Source organism: Cyprinodon variegatus, unplaced genomic scaffold, assembly GCF_000732505.1.
Source record: "Cyprinodon variegatus isolate N-32 unplaced genomic scaffold, C_variegatus-1.0 Scaffold31, whole genome shotgun sequence".
Lineage (NCBI taxonomy): Eukaryota > Metazoa > Chordata > Actinopteri > Cyprinodontiformes > Cyprinodontidae > Cyprinodon > Cyprinodon variegatus.
The window spans coordinates 183943-208132 of NW_015150484.1; the positions used below are offsets into that span (position 1 = coordinate 183943).

At 39.4% G+C, this 24190-nt stretch overlaps 1 protein-coding gene across 1 annotated transcript in view; it reads left to right on the plus strand.

Moving 5' to 3' along the window:
- Positions 1-24190, plus strand: part of LOC107102010 (A disintegrin and metalloproteinase with thrombospondin motifs 2-like) — a 171963-nt gene that overhangs the window by 144279 nt on the left and 3494 nt on the right. The window contains exons 5-20 of the mRNA XM_015401145.1: positions 6668-6751; positions 8138-8294; positions 9007-9112; positions 9339-9482; positions 11301-11433; positions 12090-12119; positions 14711-14824; positions 14922-15067; positions 15318-15478; positions 21282-21415; positions 21502-21625; positions 22040-22120; positions 22209-22372; positions 22458-22614; positions 22713-22848; positions 23882-24089. Coding sequence (XP_015256631.1) covers positions 6668-6751; positions 8138-8294; positions 9007-9112; positions 9339-9482; positions 11301-11433; positions 12090-12119; positions 14711-14824; positions 14922-15067; positions 15318-15478; positions 21282-21415; positions 21502-21625; positions 22040-22120; positions 22209-22372; positions 22458-22614; positions 22713-22848; positions 23882-24089 — 2079 coding nt within the window. The remainder of the gene's footprint in view (positions 1-6667; positions 6752-8137; positions 8295-9006; positions 9113-9338; positions 9483-11300; positions 11434-12089; positions 12120-14710; positions 14825-14921; positions 15068-15317; positions 15479-21281; positions 21416-21501; positions 21626-22039; positions 22121-22208; positions 22373-22457; positions 22615-22712; positions 22849-23881; positions 24090-24190) is intronic.

A 24190-nucleotide genomic window follows, 5' to 3' on the forward strand; every position in this document is an offset into this window, starting at 1 on the left:
TATATATATATATATATATATATATATGCAGACTCCACATTGGGGTAGTTTGTAGCATTTTTGCCATGAAATCAGTCTAAGGTTTGATTTTCCAGCCAAGGGTTCTCCTCTTGCATGCACAGGTTCTCTTTAGGTATTTCCTCTTCCTCCCACAGTTCAAAAACATGACTGTTAGGTCATGTTAAACTTTTCTTAGGTGTATTTTTTTTTTACCTTCAATGTGGTGGAAGTATTTTGTAAAATGTCCTACATCCTGGGACTTACAGGTACATATGGAGACAATCAACCGGTCAACATATGGTAAAGTTCTGCTATTTGAGTTTGGGTTAGGTTTAGAGTTAAACTGAGGTGTGAATTCAATTTAGTTTTGCAATAAGAGTGATGACCAGTTTCAGTTTTATATCTTTGGAGAGAGGACGTTTTTACAGTGAGGACATTTAAGCCATTCCTCACAAGCTATTTAGCTAACGGTTAGGGTTAGGGCTAAAGTATGCATTGGGTTAGGGTTAGGGTGAGGTATGCACCCAAAATGATTAGGTTTGGATGGATTTTTAGGGTTAGGGCATAGAAAGGGTTGAAAGTGACAGAAAATCAATGGAAATCAATCAGAGTCAAGACATGGTCTTCACTACATATCGCATGATGAGAGTGAGTGTGTGTGAATGGGTGAATGTCTATGTGTTACCCTGTAAAGACTGCCTACCTTTCCAGGGTTCACCTAGCCTTTTACCCACAAACTGCTGGAGATCTGCACCAGGCTCCTGTGACTCTGACAGATAAGCGGCAGAAGATGGATATAATTTACTGTGTTCGGCACTTAAACCCTGTAGAATGTGAGTAAACACTGAGCTGAACACTAAGTATAAAGGCAGAGAATATAGGAGTGTGATTATAATGGCCTTCTATATTGTAATCACTTTAGGAGGAACAGGTCTAATGCTGGGGCAGTAGTAAAGTGGGTAAACACCATAAAAGCATATGTAGTCTTCACTGCAACTTGTTTACAAGGCCCATACGACTCTTATTCTGTTTTACTGCTTTACTGAGAGCTAACTTTGCTGCAGATCACACTTAAGAGTCCTTGTCCTTGCTAAGCCCAGTTGCACATGGCAATCAAAATACAGAATAAAAACCTCAGATAAACCCAAACAAGACACTCAATGAAATATTTATTCCATGCTTTCACTATAACCACTTTATCCTGTACAGGCTCAGACGGGGATGCAGAGCATCTTAGCTATCATTGTGTGAGATGCCATGTCCATTCTGAGCAGTTTTATATTCTATAGAAAATTCCGACTTCTAACAGGGAACCTCTCGGCTGGGGACAAGCATAGGTGTGTCAAGCACCTTTAGGGTTGTAATTCATACTGTACCAACCTGACCTAATAATTACCCTAAGCATAATTTTTAATCATGCAACATAAAGCAGCTCCTAGCCACATAAAATTTTGTATCAGAGCTTTCCACCAAATCTTTAATCCTATTTGGGGGAGGTGTTCATGATTTCAGAGGCCTGTACCACAAAGCAGGATTACTGGGTTAGTGAGACATCTTCAGATTTAACCCTGACTTTCCGGTACCATGAAGCTGGATTCCTTTTCAGCAAGGCTAGTCACCATGGTAACATACTATGAACGGCAAACCTGCTCCGGGGCAGGCAAGCTTTCAGGATTGATCTAAATACTAGAAAACGTTTCACCAAGCAGCCAATCAGCTGTTTCGGGAAGACCCGATTTAATTCTGAGCACATAAAAAACTTAAACAAAACATCACAAGGAAGGAACTAGAAAACCAAAAAGCAGTTTAAACATAATATGTTCTGACAAGTTGAACAGTTCAATATGTTATTTTTATAATTTTTTTTTCTCCTTTTTGGCATACCAACCTTTTAGTAGTCTGTATTTGCTTTGTTTTTTTGTTTTCTCCCGTAGAATTGTTATATGAAGCTAAATGAAGAAAAAAGATGTATGAAAAAATTAAATCAGAGGGCAAATTGTAATCCTTCTGATCACTATGACAATGTGAGTGATACAGGTTTTTTACTTTCCAAACTAGAATAGCTATGCCAGATCTTAGAACCGTGTGTTGGCTGTGTGACAGACAAATGTGTGGCCCTATATATATATATATATATATATATATATATATATATATGTGTATATATATGTATATGTAAAATGAAGCCAGTCGGGTAAACTTGCTGTTCACAACTCAACCAGCAAAAGTTTACGCTCAGTGGCAAGGCAAAAGCAATAGCAGAACAGCACTGGAAAGCCATATGGGAGAAGGAGGCAGCACACCGTGATGTACAGTTTTTGGTGACTCTGAGAGAGGACTTCAGCAAACTCCCTGAGCAGAATCCAGTCACCATCACAGTGGCAGACATCCAAGAAAGAGTCTCAGGTATGAAGAACTGGACAGCACCAGGCCCAGATTTGATACAAGCCTATTGTCTTGAGAAACTCACCACACTCCATGAACGCTTGGCAGTACAAATGAACCAGCTGCTGAGAGATGGGAATCAACCTGAATGACTAACCAAGGGACACACAATCCTGATCCTGAAGGATCCCTTAAAGGGTACAGTTCCATCCAAGTATCGACCAATAACCTGCCTCTCCACATGGAAGCTCATGTCAGGGCACAAAGATCAATACATGAGCACAGCTCAGAATAAGCGACGACTCAGAATGGCAGTCAGTCGAGACTGCAGAACCCAAAACACTAAGCTGAGCACAGCCTGGATGGACGACAAGAAACCCTTTGACTCAATGCCACATACTTGGATCATTGAATGCCTGAAGCTATACAACATCAACAGGACCCTAAGAGCCTTCATTGTGGAAAACTACCCTTTAAGCCAATGGCAAGACACTTGCACAAGTCTCCATCAAATGTGGCGTATACCAAGCAGATGAGCTGTCCCCAATGCTGTTCTGCATAGGCCTGAACTCCCTCAGCCAAATAATCCACAAGACTGGCTACGGATACCGACTCAGGAACGAGGCCGCCATCAGTCACCTCCGCTACATGGATGACATCAAGCTGTACGATAAGAATGAGTGAGACATCGACTCACTGATCCATAACACCTGGATCTTCAGCACAGACATCGGGATGTTATGTGGACTAGAGAAGCATGGTCGGATGGTGACTAAGAGAGAGAAGGTAGTCCACAAAGAGGGGGTCTCACTCCCAGAAGGATCAATAGCAGACATTGAGGACAGTTACAAGTACCTAAGAATCCCACAAGCAAATGCCAACCTCGAAGAGTTGACAAGGAAAGCGGCTGCGGCCAAATATTGTACCTCCAACGAGTCAGACAGGTCCTAATAAGCCAGCTCAATGACAAGAATAAGCCCCGGGCAATAAAAAAGTTCTTTTAGCTTTCTTGTGGAAACCTGCAGATATAAATAAGTGAATAATTTTTTTGGTCACTGATGACAAATAGCTGTTTTTGCTGTTATGTCATTACAGATATGCTTGACAGCTTTTTTTGTAAATAGTAAGAGGGAAAATCCTGCTCTGAGTTTTTTGTTTTTTTTCGCTTCTTTCAACAAAAATTGTTTCTTTGCTACTTAAGGATATATTTGCTTTCTAAGAACTCAACAGTGCTTGTTAAGCTCTTCTCTGCATGTTTCTTTTTCCCTCTGCATTCAGCTTTTTTTCCCCCTCTGCTGCTCTGCCTGCTGGTCTCTGTTCGAAGCATTCCTCAGCTTCCCCTCATACCTGTCTCTTGCTCCATGTCTCTGCAGTGCTTCTCCTTATCTCTGCACCTCTCTGTGGGCACCATTTGTGTGTGTGTATGTGTGTATCTCTGCAGCATGTCCATCAGCCATCTCATTATGGCTGTCTGTTTTTACATCCCTTTGCCTCATTAAGCACCAAACACAGCCACTGAGGACAGCAGGCCTCGACTTTAGTGCCAATTTTCCCTCTCTCTCTTTGGCTTTGCGTCTGTGTGTGTCAGAGTGTGTGTGTTAGAAGAGTGCTCTCTGCGTCTCCCCTGTTACACATTACCTTGTTTCCTTGCATTAGGCGCTTTCCATCCTTTGCATCTTCTTCATCTCCTGTATATCCATGCTCTTGGGAACCCAAATTTCCTTACACTTGCCTAAATCCTTTTCTTTCCTTCCCCTCTTACATTTGTTAGGCCTAGATAACAGATTTGTTTGAGTGGGGGTACTTACTTCTTTCTTGTAGAGTTTTCTTGTGAAAAAGTTGGAAAACAGCATTTATAGATTTATTTTAGATGGAAATCAATTTAAAATGATTCACTAGTCCAATAGTTTTGTGCTTAGGGTTATTGATCTACTAAGATGCATTTCCATCAATTTCAGAATAATTTTGTGCTTTTGACAGGTTTTCTACCATATGTTTGCTTGCAGTTTGTAGAATTTGATATTTCTCCTTGTCAGCTCTGACCAACTTCTCTTTCCACATTGAAGAAATTCAATCCTGCAGCATAATGCCTCCACCACAATGTTTCACTTGGAGAATTTTCTAGTATATTTACCAAAAAGTTGAGAAAGTTTAGATCCCATCAGAACCCAGCTCTCACTTTCACAGCCCTAAATGATGTGTTGTAAATTTCAACAGGAATTCTTAAAGCTTCATTTGACCATGTTTGTTTTTATCACTCTATCAAAGCAAGCAAATTGTCATTAGAATCTGTGCAGCTCCTCCAGAGTCACCACAAGCCTTTTGTCTGCTTCTCTGTTTAACACGCTTATTGCCTAGCCTGTCAGTTTAGGTGGAAAGTCGTGTCTTGGTAAGTTTTCAGTTTTACTGTATTCTTTAGTTTTTTTAGGTGATTTTTCCCATTATTACTAAGTTTCACATAGTTTTGATATTTAATACTGTATGTTCTTTGAAATGTACAACGTAATCCGTTGTGATTAATAAATGGGATCCCAGCAATTCCATAGCCGGGATCCCAGCCGTTGCAAATATTTTTAAGATCTAAGGTCTCAAGAGAACATATATGAAGCTTTGGTAATTATTCAAAGTTGGGATATTTTCTGAATACAGGACTTTTCATGTCATTTGGTTGCACTTGATTTTATTTAGGATAGTAAAATATGCTAACTTAATATATACACAACAGTTTTCAGGTTTTTGTACTGGAAAAAAATCGTTTGAATTTCATTATGAAAGGTGCAATTAAAAAGTAAGACATCTTTATGTGTGTTCCATCACAACACTATATTCACAATAAAAAAGCTCCTTCAATCTTCAAACTCCATTTTTTTAAAGCAGTATATTACCTAAAAGGATTTAATATTATGAAATTATTTACAGTCCTACTCATTCAAAATGGCCCTTCCCAGTCAAACGCCAGCCGAACGGCAGCCCACTTCCCTGCTACTCCCAGCAAAATCCCCTCAAACTTCCAGCCACTGACCTTGTCCAGGGTGCGCATTGTTTTTACTCTGACTCCACCCTTTCACTGAATTGTAGGGTCTGACCAGCAAATCTCGCTTCTCTTTAGATCTTAATGTCCCCAAATCATGACAGAAAAAATATTTTAGTACAAAAATGTATGTTTAAAAATGAATTGTAGGGGACCAGCCAAGGGCCCATCAATTAAAGTGGGACAATTTTAATGGCTACATCTGTAAAGATGCACTGATTTTGAATAAACATTGGCTATTTTAAAAAAAAAAAAGCATTCCTTGCATTATGTCTAAATGCAAAAACAAGAAAAGAGAAATGAAAATGTACTTATAATGAAGCTCTAGCGGAAGTTCAATTGAAGAAACTCTGGCTTACCCCCATCCAATCAGAAGCTGATCCGCCTCTGACACGAGCCAATCAGCTTCAAACTACTCCACCACGAAGCCCAATCAGCATCCTGCTTTCACTTTAAAAGCACCTTCAAATCCTCGTCTCAGCCTGCTATCCAGCAAGCGCATGATGTCAGATTTTGATTCAGACAACCAATTCACCCACCTCCATCCCCTTCTCCGCCATCGTAGCTGAGTCATCTTCCATGACACGACTTCTACCTCAACCTCATCAGTGAGTATTAATCCCAGTCGTCAGCATCCCTCGTCTCATTGCATTGGTCCGGCAGAAGACCACCATGTTGAGCCCGGTTCTGCCGGAGGTTTCTTCCCAAAGGGGAGTTTTTCCTCTCCACTGTCGCTTCATGCTTGCTCATCATGGACAGTTCATGGTATCTGCATCACCAAGCAGGACCTCTACATCCTGAGTCTCTGAGTGAAGTCCTGGTGTCAGCTCCCACAGTCTCCTGGTCCCACAATACAGCTCAAGCAGATCACCTCGTTAACCAACTTGGACTAAACCACCACCAGTTTCAGGCCAGGGAGGAACATCATCTACTTATGCATGTTAAAGCATAATTCAGCATTAATGTTCCTGCCGAGGTCTGAGCACCAAAGACTATACTATCATATCAATAAAATTCTTCTAATTATCTTTTCTTTCTGTGTGAGTTTTTCAGATTGAACTTAACTTTGATGGACTGTTTGTTACTGCAAAGCTCAATCTGACTAAAATAATCTAATTCTGGTTAAAGTCGTTTTTTTGTAATTTTTTTTTTTTTTATTTTAACCACAAAAATAATTTTACGGCGTTTAAAGGTATTTGTGCATCTTATTTAAATTTGATTTTGCTTTTGTGGTTGTCTTTGTGGCTTTAGGTGAACGAGATCTACCATGACGATTCCTTGGGAGCAAAAATCAATGTTGTGCTGGTGCGGATAATCATGCTGGGCTATGGCAAGGTGAGACCTGACAGGACTCAAACTCCTGCTGAAAAAGCAACTAAGTATTTGTTTCTGAAGTATTATTCATTAGCACAACTATATTTGGACTCACAACTGGTTGTATTTTTATACACTTCCCTAAAACAAATTCATAAACAAATATAAAATACATGCATCCAGACATTAGAACACACCAATGGCCAGAGCTTGTTATTCCAGTGAGCTGAGCAAAAGAGGAACTAAAAGCATGCTGTATCTCAGGGGAGTTTTTCCAAGTCGCACGCCTTCACAGTTCAGCACCAAAGCACCTAGAAACTCTGCCTGTTACGCAATCACTGTTCTTCCTCAAAGATTGCTGCTCAGAATCATCTGTAGTCTAGACAAAGGTGAATAATCAATGATAACGGTCCCTCATTCATAAAGGGTAAGGGCAATAGGGCCAGCATCCCTGTCCTCCTCAGTGCAATTGAATAACGGGAATGAAGGGATTACCACAGTGAATAAAAAATGCTATTTTATCAGTAGCTAGGTGTTCTCTGATGTTCTTCTGCTGCTCAATAGAAGACAGGAACTGCACGTATGCTCACATTCATTACATTGACCATTCAGGGCCAGCCTCTTGTGTAGCTTCAGCCAAAGCTTTGGCTGTCCATCATTCCCAATTACCACAGCAACAGAGCTGCACCCAGACAGCCTGCAGATTGACTGTGTGACCCTGAACGCAGCCATACTCACACACCCACATTTTACTCACACACACAGTCACTGTGCCACATTTACACCCGATGCACCATTGCAAAAACACATTTGTGGGATCATGAAAGCATGCACTTAAATACATATAAGCAACTTGGAAATGTGAACGTGTACAGTCTGTACTGTCTAAATGAGGATTGAGCCAAGTGCATACTTAACACTCCATCAAGTGTGCAGAGGCAACCCATATGTCTCGCTCAAACTGCATACCTTTTGCGAAGCAGCTGCACTTTAGGCATGTGATCAAACAGAGAAACGGAGGCAAGGCAAGAGACTGACAGAAAGATTTTAATAACAGAATAAGAGCTTATAAATTAAGACAATATCCAAGTTAGGATGTTTTTTGTATAGACAAACTACAGGAAATACAGCTGTAAATGTGTCCATGTGTTTAGGTTATTATTTATTTAATTATAAAGAGATATTTTGTTAAACTCATTCACAGATTGTTTTTGTAAACCTCTTTTAGGCTGTACATGTGTTTCTGTGTGTGATGATGTGTAGCAGATAGCTCAGCACTTTGCCAGAGCATTAAAACACAACACGGTGACACTGCCCCCTACAGGGTTGATTGGTGCGTTGTAAATAAACTGAATTTGGGATGTCCTCGCATTTAAAACATTCTCTGTTGTTTTGTGTTGGTTTCAGTCTATGAGCCTGATTGAACTTGGGAACCCGTCTCAGAGTCTGGAGAATGTGTGTCGCTGGGCCTTTCTGCAGCAGAAACAAGACACAGGGGATGCGGAGTATCACGATCACGCCATTTTCCTCACACGCCAAGAGTTCGGCCCAACGGGCATGCAGGGTATTAAAGGACATGACGAAGATGTTCAATATTCTTGCACATACATATTGTTGATGAATGCTCACAGCTCTAAAAAGATCATAGAGACCCAGAGAAGTCTCCTTCCTTTCTTTGTCTCTTATAGTTTGCAAGGTGCACTGTGGATTCTGTGGTTGATGGTTTTCTGTGCAAAAGAGCACAAGCTAACAGTCGGGCCCAGGGGAGAGGCCTCTAAAGCCTGTGGCCTAGCTAGCCAGAAGCCCTTCAGCTGCCCTTGGGCACAGCCTTCAGCAGCAGAAAATCAATATACAGAGAAGAGTCAGCCCCAGCTCCACATTTAAAGGGAGTGCAGGGGACACACAGGAAACTGAAGATTGGCATTTGCAAAGAGGGAAGTCGAGATGTTGGAGTTAGGATTTATCAAATAAACATTATTGTTTAAAGTTACGCTTCTATTCTACCTTTTATGTAACCATATGTACACAACCATAGGTACAGCTGTTCTGTACATTATTGAAGCAAAAAAATGCATATTTTTATTTGATTATTTTTATTTGATGAACCAAATCTGCTTGACCACACGCTTAAAAGAAAAATAAGTCATAGAATGCTCACTTAAATGAGCATTAACCAAAAGAGAAATAGCATTTTATCATTGTGTCTGTAATTTTAGCGGTTTTTGCAGCAGTATGTCAGTAGATCTAATATAACTTTTCTTCATCTGATTCTCCAGGTTATGCTCCAGTGACGGGGATGTGCCATCCTGTGAGAAGCTGTACTCTGAACCACGAGGATGGGTTTTCTTCAGCCTTTGTTGTGGCTCATGAAACCGGGCATGTGTAAGTGTTAAAGATAAGAATGTGATTAAACAGCAAATTAGTCTCACACTAATTCCACACAGTTCTGTTCAAGTGGTGAGGATCTAATATTTGAATCCTGCTGTACCTCCTTGTTGCTCCTTGATCTTCTCCTCCCACACATTACCATTTTGTACCTTGTGGTCTTCGTCCTTTCCATTAACTTCCGGCAACTTCCTACCTTTCCTTTCTCTCTCTTTGTATATAGGCTTGGAATGGAGCATGACGGTCAGGGAAACCGCTGCGGAGATGAGGTGCCCATGGGCAGCATCATGGCTCCTCTGGTGCAAGCTGCCTTCCACAAATTTCAGTGGTCTAGATGTAGCATGCAGGAGCTGGGACGCTTCCTTCAGTGAGAAATACACACTGGAACATATCAATACATGCTGGAATATATTTAAATGACCTTTGGACGGCCAAATGTTGTTGTTTTTTGCATGTAGCTGCTATTTTTTTTAGATGTTTTTTTTATAGATATATAACCCCTTCAAAGTAATATAAGCTCAGGAACTGTGTGAAATGAAATGGTTCATTAAATATTAAATAATTAATCACTACTAGATTTGCTGAATTGAAATAGATTCAAATTAAATTCAGCAAATTAAATTGCCCCAGAAAAAACAAAGTATTCCTGTAGATTTCAATCCTATAAGGTTTCCTGCTGTGTTTTCTTTTATTTTACAGTAGATTTCAGATTATTCTTATATTCTTCCCATTTCTGCTACTGAAAAAAGCTTAACCATGTTATGTTGTTCATCCTGAAAAAACACAGTTTAGTTTCCAAACGGGTTTAGTTTAGTAGCATATATGTATAGGTAGCCATGTGCATACTTCAAGCATGCAGCCTATTGGAAAACATGCATAATAAAAGCCAGCACAGAGCCAAACGGATGTAAAAATGAGCTGTGGTTTTCCCTATGAAATAAGCAGATGCGGCCTGCCAGGTTGTAATGAAAACAGGCTGAGTGTAAACACGGATTTTACCATTTTTAGATCCTTTCAATCTGTTGTTTAGAGCAGTGTTTCCCAACCTATTTTGACTTGTGTACCCCTCTGTGAAAAGTTTCGTACAATGAATACCCCACTCAGTCAAAAGTATTGATGACTGTCCAAAAGTGGAACATGCAATAACTGATTACAAAATAAAAACTATATTACTTAATCTTTTATTTTGAGCATTTCATTCTTAGGCATTTTATTTTTTCCATTTCAAAAAAAAAAAAAAAAAAACATTAATATGTTGCCTGAAAGTTAGTAAGGAATCGAAATTAATGCAAAATAAAATCATATTATGAACCCTAATTTATAAAACTGGAGCTCCTCTGAGTAACTCTCTTACAATCACATTTTAATTTGATGAATTGGGAACAAATTACAGAATCAAATTATAGTCAGACTAACTTAATTAGTTTTACTTTGTTTTCATGAAGAGCTGCTTTGATGAGCTCCGATAACTCAGTGTGAAAAACAGCTGATACCAGGATGTTCTCTATGTCCAGTCTGTTCAAAGCTGAGTCAAAGTGTGTTAAAGCTGAAGGTGATGTCAAAAATATAAGAAAAAGCTTACTTTTTGGTTGATGAAAGCTTGTTTAATTTTTTAATTTCGTCCTCACAAAGCAGAACAGCCCTGTTTTATTTTACTACATAGGAAATAAGATAATTTTATGTACCCCTTGCAATGCACTTGCGGACCACTAGGATTACGAGTACCCCCAGTTGGGAATCACTTCTTTAGAGCAACAGGTTATTTCCAAACTCCAGCTTCCATATTTTGCAGTAAAACAAAAATTGTGTTTCTTTCCTTTTTTCTCAGTTTGTGCTCTGCCGATTTGTTCCTACCTTTTTGGGCATTGCGTCACACATATTAAAAGCCTTTTAAGAGAAACAGTTTATTTGGAAATGTCCAAGTTTCAATTATTCCGTCAGTCGTTTAATTAAAGCTCCAACATTAAGAAAAAAGGAAGGGAAAAAAATAAATAAATACACCAAAGGTGGGTTTGCAAGATAATCATGACAATTTCTGCAAACTATCTTCTCCCAATGAGAAGTCACCAAAATCGGGAAAGAAAATCTCTGTTTTTGCAAAATATGAGATTTATGTTAACATGCTAAAAATGTTAGAGAAAAAAAAAATTTTAAACTCAGAACAACTGTATTTATTTACCTACAGTTCCTATGACTGTCTCCGGGACGACCCATTTGACCACAACTGGCCATCGCTTCCTCAACTTCCTGGTTTGCACTACTCCATGAATGAACAGTGCCGCTTTGACTTTGGTGTGGGCTACACCATGTGCACCGCGGTAAGAGACCCCTGTAGTTCACCAGCGCTTACACCCTTCATCATCATGCTGAGGGCACCTTCCTTAGTAAATGCCATCAGTTAAAGCATAGTGTTATTTTAGCTTATCAGGACAAGTAACAGTGAAATGCTTTGTCTGAACAGACAGTTTGAAAGTGGATGATGAAATAGCGTGGGCTTTTTTAAGTTCTAAAAGTTGAGCTTCTGATCTGAGTCGAGTGTTTTGTAGCAGTGTATTACATTTGACTGAAATAAGTCACACATACGTAGCCATTTACGTTGTTCTGATGTCCTCTGTTTCCTCTCCCGGCCTCTGGTGGGATTGACATCTTGCTTAAAAGCAGGTAATTGGTTTTGTTAGCTATTACCTTCACATGGCATTAGTCAAAGTAAAAGAAATGCCTTATTAAAGCCTCTCGGTTGCCTTGATACCACAGTGCCTTTACATGAAAGGTTTTTAAAGACAAAAACATAACTAGAGAAGTTTCAAGCAGCATCATCTTTTCTGGCACCTTTACTTCCCTGCAGTCAGCACCATCTTTTCTGTGACTGTGAAGCCACTGTGGCAAAGCTGTTTCTTGACTAAGGGCTTGCTCAGGGGCTTTGCACACGTTGCTAGATTACCCTCTATTCTCTTGTCAAACTCATTTCCCTCAGCTACAAAAGGCGGGCCGGTCAGGATCGCAGGTAAGGCCAATCCATCTCCAGGAGGATGTGTGGACGTGTTAATTTGTCAGGTTTTCACTTTTTTTTTTGTTCCACAAGTCATGTGTTTGTAATGTTGCCCCTCCATTTCTGTTTAATAGTACGTTGTGCCTCGGTTTTGTTAGGATTTGGTCTGCAGGATTCTAAAATGCTTGTGCTTTGAGGGAAAGCAAGTACAATTCATTCAAAACAACATGTGACTTGCGTTTCATTTGCCTGGCAGTTGCGGCTCTGTACCCAGAGTCCTTCTCTGCAGACTAGTGGTAAGTCACCACAGCTCTGGCAGGAAGAGACTCATTATATTGGCAATCTTTTGACTGTAAACAAGTGGAAAGGGTTGTGGAGATGTCTTTCCCATCATTGGGAAAAGGGCTCAGCCATAACAGGGGCCTTTTTTTCTGTGTTTTAGGATCCTTCAGTCTATCCATAGCTGATAATTACATACTGTGGTTTAATCTGATGTTTACAAGTCTACTACTGTCCTGTAGAAGTCCCACTGTGCCATAGTAGGTGGGAGGTTCTGTGGAGAGGAGAGAGGAGGGCAGGCTGGTCTGTTTGATGGCATCTTTGGTTCATTTCCATACAGGAGGGGAGTTTGCTTCTCCATCCACGCTAGCAGAAATTTTATTAGTCCCAGAAATCTCACTTTTTTGGCTTTAAGCACTCTGCCCTCTGATCTCCTTTACAGTGCTTTGCAAAAGTTCATATTACACTGATTTTTTTTACAAAAACATAGAGCAGTGTGTTTCATGTGACAGGTCCACACAAAGAAGAACGTGTAAAGCAGAAGGAAAATGATACACGTTTGGAGTTTTTTTTAGAAAACAACTATTAGGATAGGTATAGATAAAAAAAACAGATTGTTTTCTGCTTACAGCTGCACATTTTGGAGCATTATTCTCCTTGTTTTGAACATCCAGAGACCAAGAGATCTATCATTCTCTTTAATGTAATATATCTCAAACTCAAACATGTTAGATGGTAGGACTGCAACTAACAACTATTTTTCAAATTGATTAATCTGTTGATTATTTTTTTCTATTAATCGATTCATAAGCAAATAGCAAAAGGTTCCCCAAAGAAGACATTTTTACGAAATTAAACCCGTGAAACTAAAACTTTTCCACTTGAGGAGTGCTGGCTAGAACTTCTTGACAGACTAAAATATTTTGTTTTTTTTATCAGATGCAAAAATTTTTATTTTTTTTACAGTTTTGGTACAATTGTTGCTCGTGGTGAGTTGCTCTGTCTACTAAAGGCATGCTTTAGACTCTCTTCACTCCAGTTTACGATTAATCAATTACTAAATTAGTTGGCGATTATTTCAATAATCGATTTATCACGATTAAACCGATTAATTGTTTCAGCCCTATTGGATAGTATGCTTTTGTGAAGATCTCAAGTTGTGCCAGATTCCCATTTGGATTCTGACTCATTTATATACCTGTTTAGACTATACTGTTGTAGTTGTATTAGGATACAAACCTACAGTCCAGTCTCGCTTTAAAGCTTATATTAGGTTTTCTTCTAGGATTGATCTGTATTAAGCTTTATCCACCTTTTCATCAACTCCGATAAGGGTTCCCGTCTCTGCTGATTTAAAGCATGCCCAAAGCATGATGCAGCCACTGTCTAGAGTTTTTCTCCAGACAGTGTTTGCATAATGAATGCAACAATCTTAATGTTGCTGTGCTTTTTAATGAATCATTTTTAATTAATGGCTGTTGAGTTCATGTTTATTAGCTCCCCTCTCAGTATTTTTGTCACCTCAAACCTGACCTGTTGATCTTTACTGCTGTGATTCTTGCTTTCTTTAATTCTCAGTTTAGATTAAATGCTTGTACTGTTTAGTCTGTAGATAATGGATTGAATATTGCTTGGTGACATGTCGACAGCGTGTTTTTCTGTCACCTAAATCTGCTTTATCCTTGATCACATTTTCATATCTGACTTGGCTGCTGTGTCCCTCAGTCTCTATGATGCTGTTTTGTTAGTGTTCTCTTAGAAACCTCTGAGGGTTTAAGAGAACAGCTGCATTTATAAGGATTAAATGTCAAGAATTTGGGCTCTGGTAAACAATTGGGTGAATTCTAAAGGAATTTAGTTGCATTGGGTTTCATTTAGTTGTTTCAAAAAAAAAAAGCTTAATATAAATATATTTTGGGTTATTTGTTTAAAAAAAAGCTTAGTGTCATTTTCCTTCCACTTTACAATCAAGTGCTACTTTGTGTTTGTCTACCACCTAAAATCCTGTGAAAATGTGTTAAAGTGAGTATATGTAAAACCAGAAGAAGGATCACTTTTGCAGGGCTCTGTATCTTAATACAGTTGCATGAACTGCTGTGTGTTTCTCAGTAAGTCCAAGTGTAAACTCCATTCACACTTTGCAGATTAATTGTTGATTTTGTTTCATATGGTACTGTCTTTGCTACTGTTGTGGTATTTCTACCCCCATCTCAACCTGTTTTAAGTGTTAATCTTTCCATAATCTTCCATGTTGATTGACCTTTTAGTCCATTTTTAATTGTAACATGATGTCTTTGACTGTTAGAAGTTTCTGTGCTCCCAAACAGTACCGTACATACGACCCCTGCCAGCAGCTGTGGTGCAGTCATCCAGACAATCCGTTCTTCTGCAAGACCAAGAAAGGGCCCCCCATTGATGGCACCATGTGTGGGAATGGAAAGGTAACCACACGTTTTAAAGAAAATGGACATTAACAGAAACTGCTTTCTTCCACCCTATGTTCTACTGATTTAAGGACACTTTGATGTTCTGCTGCAGCACTGCTTTAAAGGTCACTGCATCTGGTTGACTCCTGACATCATGAAGCAAGACGGAAACTGGGGCTCGTGGAGCGAGTTTGGCCAGTGCTCACGCACCTGTGGAGGAGGAGTGCAATTTCGCACCAGAAACTGTAACAATCCCAGGTATAACACGCTTTTGTACAGTTTGGTGTCTGCAGCGACCAACACAACTTTTAGCCAACCTGGTAAAGATGTGCAAAAATAAAGTAAGTTTTTATTAGCATAAACCCACAGCGAAAAGGTGCCTAGTCAATCAATCCATCATTACGGGGTGTGAATAAATAGATTATTTGGGGTTAAAGTATAATATAAAAAAAATGTAAACAAAAAAAAGAAAGAAAAAAACAATTTTTGTCGCTGCTGTTCTTCCCAGTCCAGCCAATGGTGGCCGTACCTGTAGAGGGACCCCTTACCAGTTCCAGATGTGTAACACCAATGAGTGTGAGGACATCTACAGTGATCCGAGGGAGGAGCAGTGTCAGGCCTCGGAGTACAGCAACAAGCACCACTGGCTGCCTTATGAACACCCAGATCGTGAGTAGACATTTGTAATTAATTTAACAGAACCTGACCGGTATTGTTTAGGTACTACAAGTTAATGGGAGTCCAGCCTTAAGATATGCCAACACCTCTCAAAATATGTTGCATCTTTTACAGTAATTTAGCACATTAAGTTATTGGCGTCTTTCACCCATTAGCCAATGCTATTTAAATCTTCCTGATCCTTCAAGTATTATTCATCATGTACAATTTGCCATCTGGGAAAACTCTAAAATACATCATCTAATATACAGAAACGTTTTCTAATTAAATTAAGACCCTGCTTATCTTTATGCTGTTTTGTCAATTCCATCTTAATACATGTGAAATTATCATCTACTCAAAATACAGCTATACAATAAGCACCACAATCACTTACTTTATAAATTAGCTCAATAAATTGTTTCTCTTCAGTCTTATTCTTCCTAAATGCCATATTATATTTCTCAAATGAAAAATATTTTGAATTCTTACTCCTTGTAAGAACATGCAGATCAGTACATGTTTGTGAGAGAAAAATTCTAGTAAAGAAGCTTAAACTAAATTCCATCCATGATCCATCATCTTTTGGCCTCCCTGATAAGAGTGAGAAGGACAGCTGCAGATGTCTAAGTACAATATGTGTCTGCAAATTATTGTTGTTCTTTCTTTTGGCAATTTTTTTCTTGTATAAACAGCTGTACTGTGTCGTACCTCTGGGAGTAGAAACACGAGGTATTAAGCAGCCAGCTAGTTGGGAATTCAGCTAACCTTTGTTTTTTGCTGTCTCCAGCTTTCTATGTTCTCATACAGAGGAGATCACATGCCTCCCCTTTACTGCAATGTTTGCATAACACTTTCATTAACACTTTTGTTCCCTCCCCACACCCCCCAAAGAACCTTATAGCATGTCTTGAAAACCGGAGGATGCTATTTACTGATGCTCTAAAATTTGATGTCATGATAATGAGTATGTGTTAATGTTACTGGGAGAGGAACTGACTGACTGAGAAAGAGCGTGCTGATTTATGAATAGTGTATCATGTTGGTGCTATAAATACAGAATCAGCCTCTGCAGTGTCTCCTTTTGACTGCACTGAATGCATGTGAACAGCACTGGTTCGATCACATGTCAACGCTGTGGACGATGCTTTATTAGAAAGCACCTTATTGGTAATGCAATAAATATGTGGAAATGCACCTTATGCCCACTGTTAAGTATGTCGAGATGCATCTTATGCCCAATGTTAAGTATTAAGGAGGATGTGTGGTGCTATAGGTCTTTTCATGGGAAGCCTGTTTGAGTGAAAGACATGATGGAGACTTTGAAATATCAACGCTTTTTGGAAGGAATCTAGTGGCCTCAGCTAGAAAACTGAGAATGTGCACTAGACATGCAGGGTGCAGGACTCCCTTTTTGCAAACTTAAGGTTTTCCCAAATTATTCACTAGTAAATAACAAGGACTTGGTGAATACAGTTATACCAGTAAAGAAAATATGCTGTGTGGGTGATTTGATAACTGAGAGGAACTTGATGTGGTAATGAATTGGATGGTAAGTATGTAAAATAAAAAGAAATAGGAAATCAGGTGCAATTAAAGATATAAGGAAGCTTTAACAATTAACTTCTAGAGTCTTAACAAAATCATCAACTAATGATAAATGATGATACTGTAGGTTGGAACATAACTCAGTTGTGCTTTCCTCATTATTTTTATTGTAGGGTGCCTTCTCCGGATTAGGGAGGATGTACTGCCCCTGGTGGAGGAGTTTAAGTATCTTGGGATCTTGTTAATCAAGTTGGGAAAGATGGAGAAAGAGATCAATAGGTGGATTGGTGCGCCGTCTGCTCTGAAGCAGTCACTTTACCGGTCCGGTGTGGTAAAGAGAGAGCTGAGCCAAAAGGCAAAGCTCTCAATTTACCAGTCGATCTACATTCCTACACTCATCTCTGGTCATGAGCTTTGGGTCATGACCGAAAGAACGAGGTCCCAAATACAAGCAGCTGAAATTAGTTTTCTTCGTGGTGTGTCTGGGCTTTCCCTTAGAGATAGGGTGAGGAGCTCAGTCATCCGGAGAGGACCCAGAGTAGACTCACTGATGTGCCGAAATTTCTGTGCATATCTGATTTCAAGCAGATATAAATCATACTACCTATAAAGAATCATGAGAAAATGCAAGTATGAGCAAGTGTACAAACAGTGCACACCTACAGCTACAGAGAGATTTTTTTTTGTTTGTTTTTTGCCTTTTTCTTAAAACGAATCAAATACACAAGCCCAAAGGAGAATAAAGCACTGGTATTTGTTTCACTAGTGCCTGATGCCAAAGGTTGCTTGTTCATTTCAAGATGATTTACCTTTTGAAATACGTGCTTGTTGAAGCTTTATCTGCGCTATCATATTAGCTCTGGTGCCTCCTGTTGTTCCCACTGTCCACACACTGGTAGGGCAAGCTTCATTCTCCAAGTCACCGTTTTCCTTCTTCTGCCAACTTTCAGCCAAAGTATTCCCATATAGCAGACCCTGCCTGGAAGAGACACAGACAGGGGAGGAGTTATTGAGCTGCCGTACTTCCCCCATCATACAACCTGAACCTGTAGAGCTACAGCAGCAGCTACAGTGGTGCATGGAGGAAGTGGTCGTGACCGGTGATTTTGCAGCTGCTAACAACTTTAGCATTTCCCTGATGCGATTTATTTGAAAGCAGGTTTAAACCGCAGGAACGGTTTTGCTGAAACTTTTGCCGTTTTTTTAAAATGTGACTTTTGAAACCCAGGTATACTTTAAAACTGGCGCCTAGTTGTGATATAACAACATAAAAGATACCCAAAATATCGGAAAAATGGTTTACCGTACGCTACAGACCTAAATCCTCAAGAAAAATCAGTTTTACCTCTCTGTGTCTTACTTCCTGTATATTGTAAATGAATCATTTTTGAACATGAGGAATAATTTTACCTCTGAACAAAATTAAACTAGAAAATTCTCATAACATAATAATCTTTTCTGTGTGATGTCACAAATTGCTATTTGCAATAAAATATATTTAAACAGATATTTGAAATGATTTCCCTGTACTGCAGGTTGCAGTAGATCAGTTGCATGTCTGCCATCTGTTTATGAGAGTCAAACCTCTGACTGACAAGATCTCTGGGTGGTGTCCATGCATGTGATCAAGTAAAAGTGTTTATTCTCACTAGTATAGTCTGCCAGGTTTAGTCTCTGTGGGATCATGTAGTTGTAGTGTGACTCAGAGACACAATCAGAATCACTACAACGATGACTCACTAAGATCTCATTCAGATTATTAGAATTATTTCAAAACAGATGAGCACCAAATTATTTAGGTTCTTTAGATATTTAGATTTAAAGGTATGTTTATCCATTTTCTGACTAGACATTTGACAGGTATTATCCAGAAGATACTAAGATGAGGAAAAAGTATTATTTTAGGAAAGAAAATGATTTGCCCAGACTGTAAATTTAAATAATAATGCCCAAACGATTCCTACCTACCTTATGAGTGGAATAGCATTTATTGGCTGTTACAGGTACCAAACAGTTATCCTTGATACTAAAAAGCTTCTCAGATGTCCTCACTGGTATCTTTCATTACGGTGATGAGCTCCAGGTTTTGAGGTTGGAAGGCATTATTATCGTTGCCATTCCTCTTAAACTTTCTCTACAGATTCTTTATGAAATTTAAATCAGGATTCTGGATGCGACACTCTATTTTATTCACTACGTTAAATTTGTGTTTTGGCTTATGATGTACTGTGGCCTCGTAATTTACCCAATTCCTCTGCAGACTGCCTGATTTTATTGTTGATAATCTTCCCTTTATCATCCCATTAATTTGATTTGCAGGTTTTTTCGCCAATTACCTGATCAAATCCTATAATCATTAAGTTCTCACCACTGTGTTTGATTTGGGAAATTGTATCTTTGGGAGGTTTATTGGCAGATTTTAATTTCATCTCATCAAAAAATAGAAAACCATGACATTCTGCTTTGCAAAGATGTGACCTAAGAGGACTTCAGTCAGTCTGGGTTGGACAGAAATCCTCTGATATCATCATCCTAAGCACACACTCCCCTCAGTGCTGCGTCCTCAGCCCCAGCTGTTCACTCTGATGACACACGACTGCGTCCCCAGGTTCACCACCAATCACATCATGAAGTTTGCAGACAACACCACGGGGGTGGGCCTCATCAGAGACGACAACGACCTGGAATACAGAGAGGAGGTAGAGCAGCTGGTGGAATGGTGCAAAGATATCAGCCTGATCCTGAATGTGGAGAAGACGAAGGAGATCATTCTTGGCTTCAGGGAGAATCATCCTAACCACGCCCACTGCTTATCAACAGCTCAGCTGTAAAGGTGGTCATCAGCATCAAATTCCTGGGGATGCCCATCACAGACAACCTCACCTGGACCTTAAACACCACATCACTATTCAAAAGGGTACAAAAAAAGCACATGTACTTCCTGCACGGGATTAGGAGAGCCTACCTGCCCCCACCCTTCATCATGACCTTCTACAGAAGCACCATAGAGAGCGTTCTGACCAGCTGTCTCACTGTGTGGTGTGGAGGCTGCAGTGCTGCAGACTGGAAGAAACCAAGAAGAGTGGTGAGAACAGCAGAGAGGATCATCGGGGCTCCTTTCCCCTCCATGAAAAGACATTTCATACCACAACTGTGTGTCCCGAGCTCGTAACATCATCAGAGACCCCTCACACCCCCACCATGGACTGTTCTCCCTGCTGCCCTCTGGGAAGAGACTCCGCAGCATTCAATGCAGGTCCAGGAGATTCTGAAACAGCTTCTTCCCCAACACCATCAGACTGCTAAACTATTGGAAAAAAAAACTCCAAATCGTGTCACAGGCTCTGTATCACACTGAGAACACCAAACCAAAAATACGGCATATCTGCACCATATATATTAATGCTCTGAACTTCCATATCAATGCGTTTTTTTGCACCATGTTTACATTTAATCACTGCTGCATTTTATGGAATGAAAATTTTCATTTACGGTCTGAAAAGCTCTACTAAACAAAAGTTGGTCTTGTACACACAGTGTATACAAATTGACATTAAAAGTTGTCTTAATCTAAGTCTTTTGTGTCGCTCCGTCTGAGAAGCACTGTGCTCCTTGGTCCGCATCCATGTTGTCTGGGGTTCCATTAGACTATATGCTTTTAGATGTTTCCACATGCATCAAACACATTCTTTCTTCTTTCCTTCCACCATACTCTTCAAGCTTTTCCACAGTGTTTGATTTCTATTAATGTTTTTTTTTTTTTTTTACAATACTTCTTACTGGGGCCACTAAAAAATATTTAAATATAGCTTTCTTTGCCCTTCTTTATCTTTTAAGCAGGGACAATGTTAAGCCATGGGTCTTCACTAAGCCCTTCTTATTCAGCCATCATTTACCATGAATCAAATACAGTTGCTTTTTTCACTTAAGGTGTTAAAAACTGCTTTTCCCATTTAATAAGAGTTGTTAAGGGGCTTCAGAACAGCACGGTCAATTTCAAATGCTGTACGACTTAAATTTTTCACAATTTATTTGTTAATTTTCAAATGAAATATAAGTCAATTGAAGCATTCTTTTTTCATTTAGATCTTAAGCATATCTTCGTACCTGCATCCTTTCCTGTCAAAAAAAGAAGAATTATGGTTTAGTTAATTTAAATTGCGAACAGGGTGAACATTTATTGGTTTAGGCTACATACGCAGGATAAACTGGAACATCTTATTGAAGTAATTGTACTGTTTAATGTGAAATTTTGCTTGCTTCTTAGCTAAAAAACGCTGCCACCTGTATTGCCAATCAAAGGAAACCAGAGATGTGGTCCTCATGGAGAAACTGGTCCTGGATGGCACACGCTGCTCGTACAAAGACCCTCACAATGTGTGTGTGCGTGGAGAGTGTGAGGTTAGTTACTTCGTATGTGTTTCTGTGTGCATCAGATTTAAACTGCTACACTTTTTCTGATCAGCTTCTTTGATTTTCACTAACAGAAGGTGGGCTGTGATGGCGTGGTGGGCTCCTCGAAGCAGGAGGACAAGTGTGGAGTGTGTGGAGGTGACAACTCCAGCTGCGAAACCTTCAAAGACATAATCATGCGGACTGCTAAAAAGCAAGGTAAACAGACGAAGCTGGGTTGGCTACATGTAAAATGAAAAACAGCCTGGCTGTAGGCCTTCCTCCTGTCTATGCTTGAATAAACATCGCCCTCTAGAGGAAAATGCTTGAAAATGACCCTAAACCTCAGGGAAATGTGACCATATGTTTCCATTTGAACCATGCCAAGAGCTTACATCAAAGTTCATGAGCTAATGTTGAGTCTATTATCTAACTCTTGAAGCCGGGGCGGATTTACCTCATGAGAGCAGAATTCCTGGAAGAATCTGTTTTTTTCAAGCTCAAACTATTAAAAACTTTTCCAGTTAGACTTCTTTTCTGCATAGGTGTTCTGTTAGGAAACTGCTAACTGAGCTCTTTGTTGATTGATGATCTTAAATCCAAAAAAAATCTATTTGAGTGTGTCATTTCCAGGGTTCCTTAAAGTTCTTGAAATCCCCAGAGGAGCAAGGCATTTACTGATTCAGGAGCTGAATGCCACCTCACACACTATTGGTATGTAGCACAATGCTTTTATGTTTTGAACAATAGTATTTGTCCCCCCTTTTTATATAAATACCTGTTTTTTCTTATTATTCTACAGCTGTTAAAAATGTGGCATCAGGACTGTTTTTCCTAAATGGGGAAAATGAATACCCAGAGTCCCGCTCTGTTATAGAGAAGGGTGTGAAATGGGAGTATGGGATTGATAACGACAAGGAAACCCTTCAGAGCACAGGGCCTCTCAGACATGGGGTTCTAATAATGGTACAAACAACAGCAGTCAAATAAATGTTGGGTTTTATGATGGCAAATCCTAAAGTAAACTAGTTTTTCTTGATCTCTCTCCTAGATGAAATTGCATGGAGATGAGGATGTCATTTTGTCCTATAAATACACGATGAATATGGATGGTGATTCGACTATTTATGACAACATGCTGGTAGAAGACAGTGCCTACGAATGGGCTCCGAAAAAGTGGTCCTATTGCTCCAAAGCTTGTGGTGGAGGTATGGTACATAGCCGAGAAAAAAAAACACACTATGTAATTCACATTTTCCTCTCCATCATAAATTGCTAAAATTGTCTGGTATAAACTTCTCTTTAGGGAAGCAGTATTTGCGATATGGCTGCAGAAGAAAAGTTGACAGCAAGATGGTTCATAAAAGCTTCTGTAACAAGTCCAACATGAAGCCCAGAGGAGATATTAGGAACTGCAACCAGAAGCCCTGTCCTCCACCCATGTATGTATTCATCAGCTTCATCTTGTTCTAGATGGTAAATATAGTCAAATCAGGCAGAGTATTATGACCAGTGCCAGCCTATGTCAAGCACATTTCTAAATATGGCCAATATAAAATAAGTAAAAGCCTCGGAAACAGCCAAGATTGGCCACAACAGGGGCCTCTACAAACAAGTAGAGTTGTTTGTAGAGGCATCTGTGTATAAAACTCCTCCAATATAACATTTTAGAAATAACTGAAACAAGAAAAAAAAAAAAACGAAACACATTAAACTACATAAAAAAAAGAATGTCATTTATTGACAAATACTGTAATCATAGACTGCCTATATTGAAATAAGTTAGGTTAAAATCTTATACGTTCATACCCTACTTCTTTCCTTAACACAAAATACAAATGTTCCGTCAGAGGTCTCAGGAATACAGCTTTCTATCAAATGGGTATGAGATTTGTGTACCTCAGTAAATGCAAAACTTTATTTTATTAACAGACACAATGTTAGCAAATGTTCTTTGAATAATTATTAGGGTTGTCACGAAAAATGCACAGAATTATTCAATTACCCAGTGTTCAGAAAGTGCATTTTCCTCTATTTTTCACTTTAGATGGCTGTATCGATACTTTTAAAAATGAGTATTGTATCCGGATACAACGTTTCAGTATCAATACTTTTTTGAGTATTGATACTTTTGACAACCCTGATAATTATTGATTCTCACATGCTGTATCATTCAAGCATGCATAAAGGGATGTGTGCATGTTAGCAGAGTAAGATGACTTTAATGATTGATAAGAGCAATGTCCTACATTGGATGTACATAAACCCATGCATGAGTGTGAGCATTCACTCTTTCATCAGACAGACTTAATAGGGCCATTGAGTATGGGACAGACAGCAGAGTATAATGCAGCTGGTCCCAATATTATACTAGATCGGATCGGTTTTAGGCTACTGTCACTTTCAAATGAAATTATTTTGCATTTTCTTAGTTTTGCCTTCTTTGTTTCTCCTGATTGTGTTCCTTACTTGCAGCTGGGTGACAGGAGAGTGGCAGAACTGCAGCAAATCCTGTGGTAAGACTGGGATGCAAGTACGCTCCGTCACCTGTGTTCAGCCTTCGGAGGACAACACAACACGCCTCATTCACAATAAGCACTGCAGCGATGACCGTCCAGAGTCCCGCAGGTCCTGCAACAGACATCCCTGCCCTACGCAGTGGAGAGTTGGTCCCTGGTCACAAGTATGGATCATTAAAAGATATTTGATGTTTTCCCCTAATTTGATTTATCTGTAATACATTGTGATGGCAACTGCATTTCACATGTTATTATGCACTTCCAG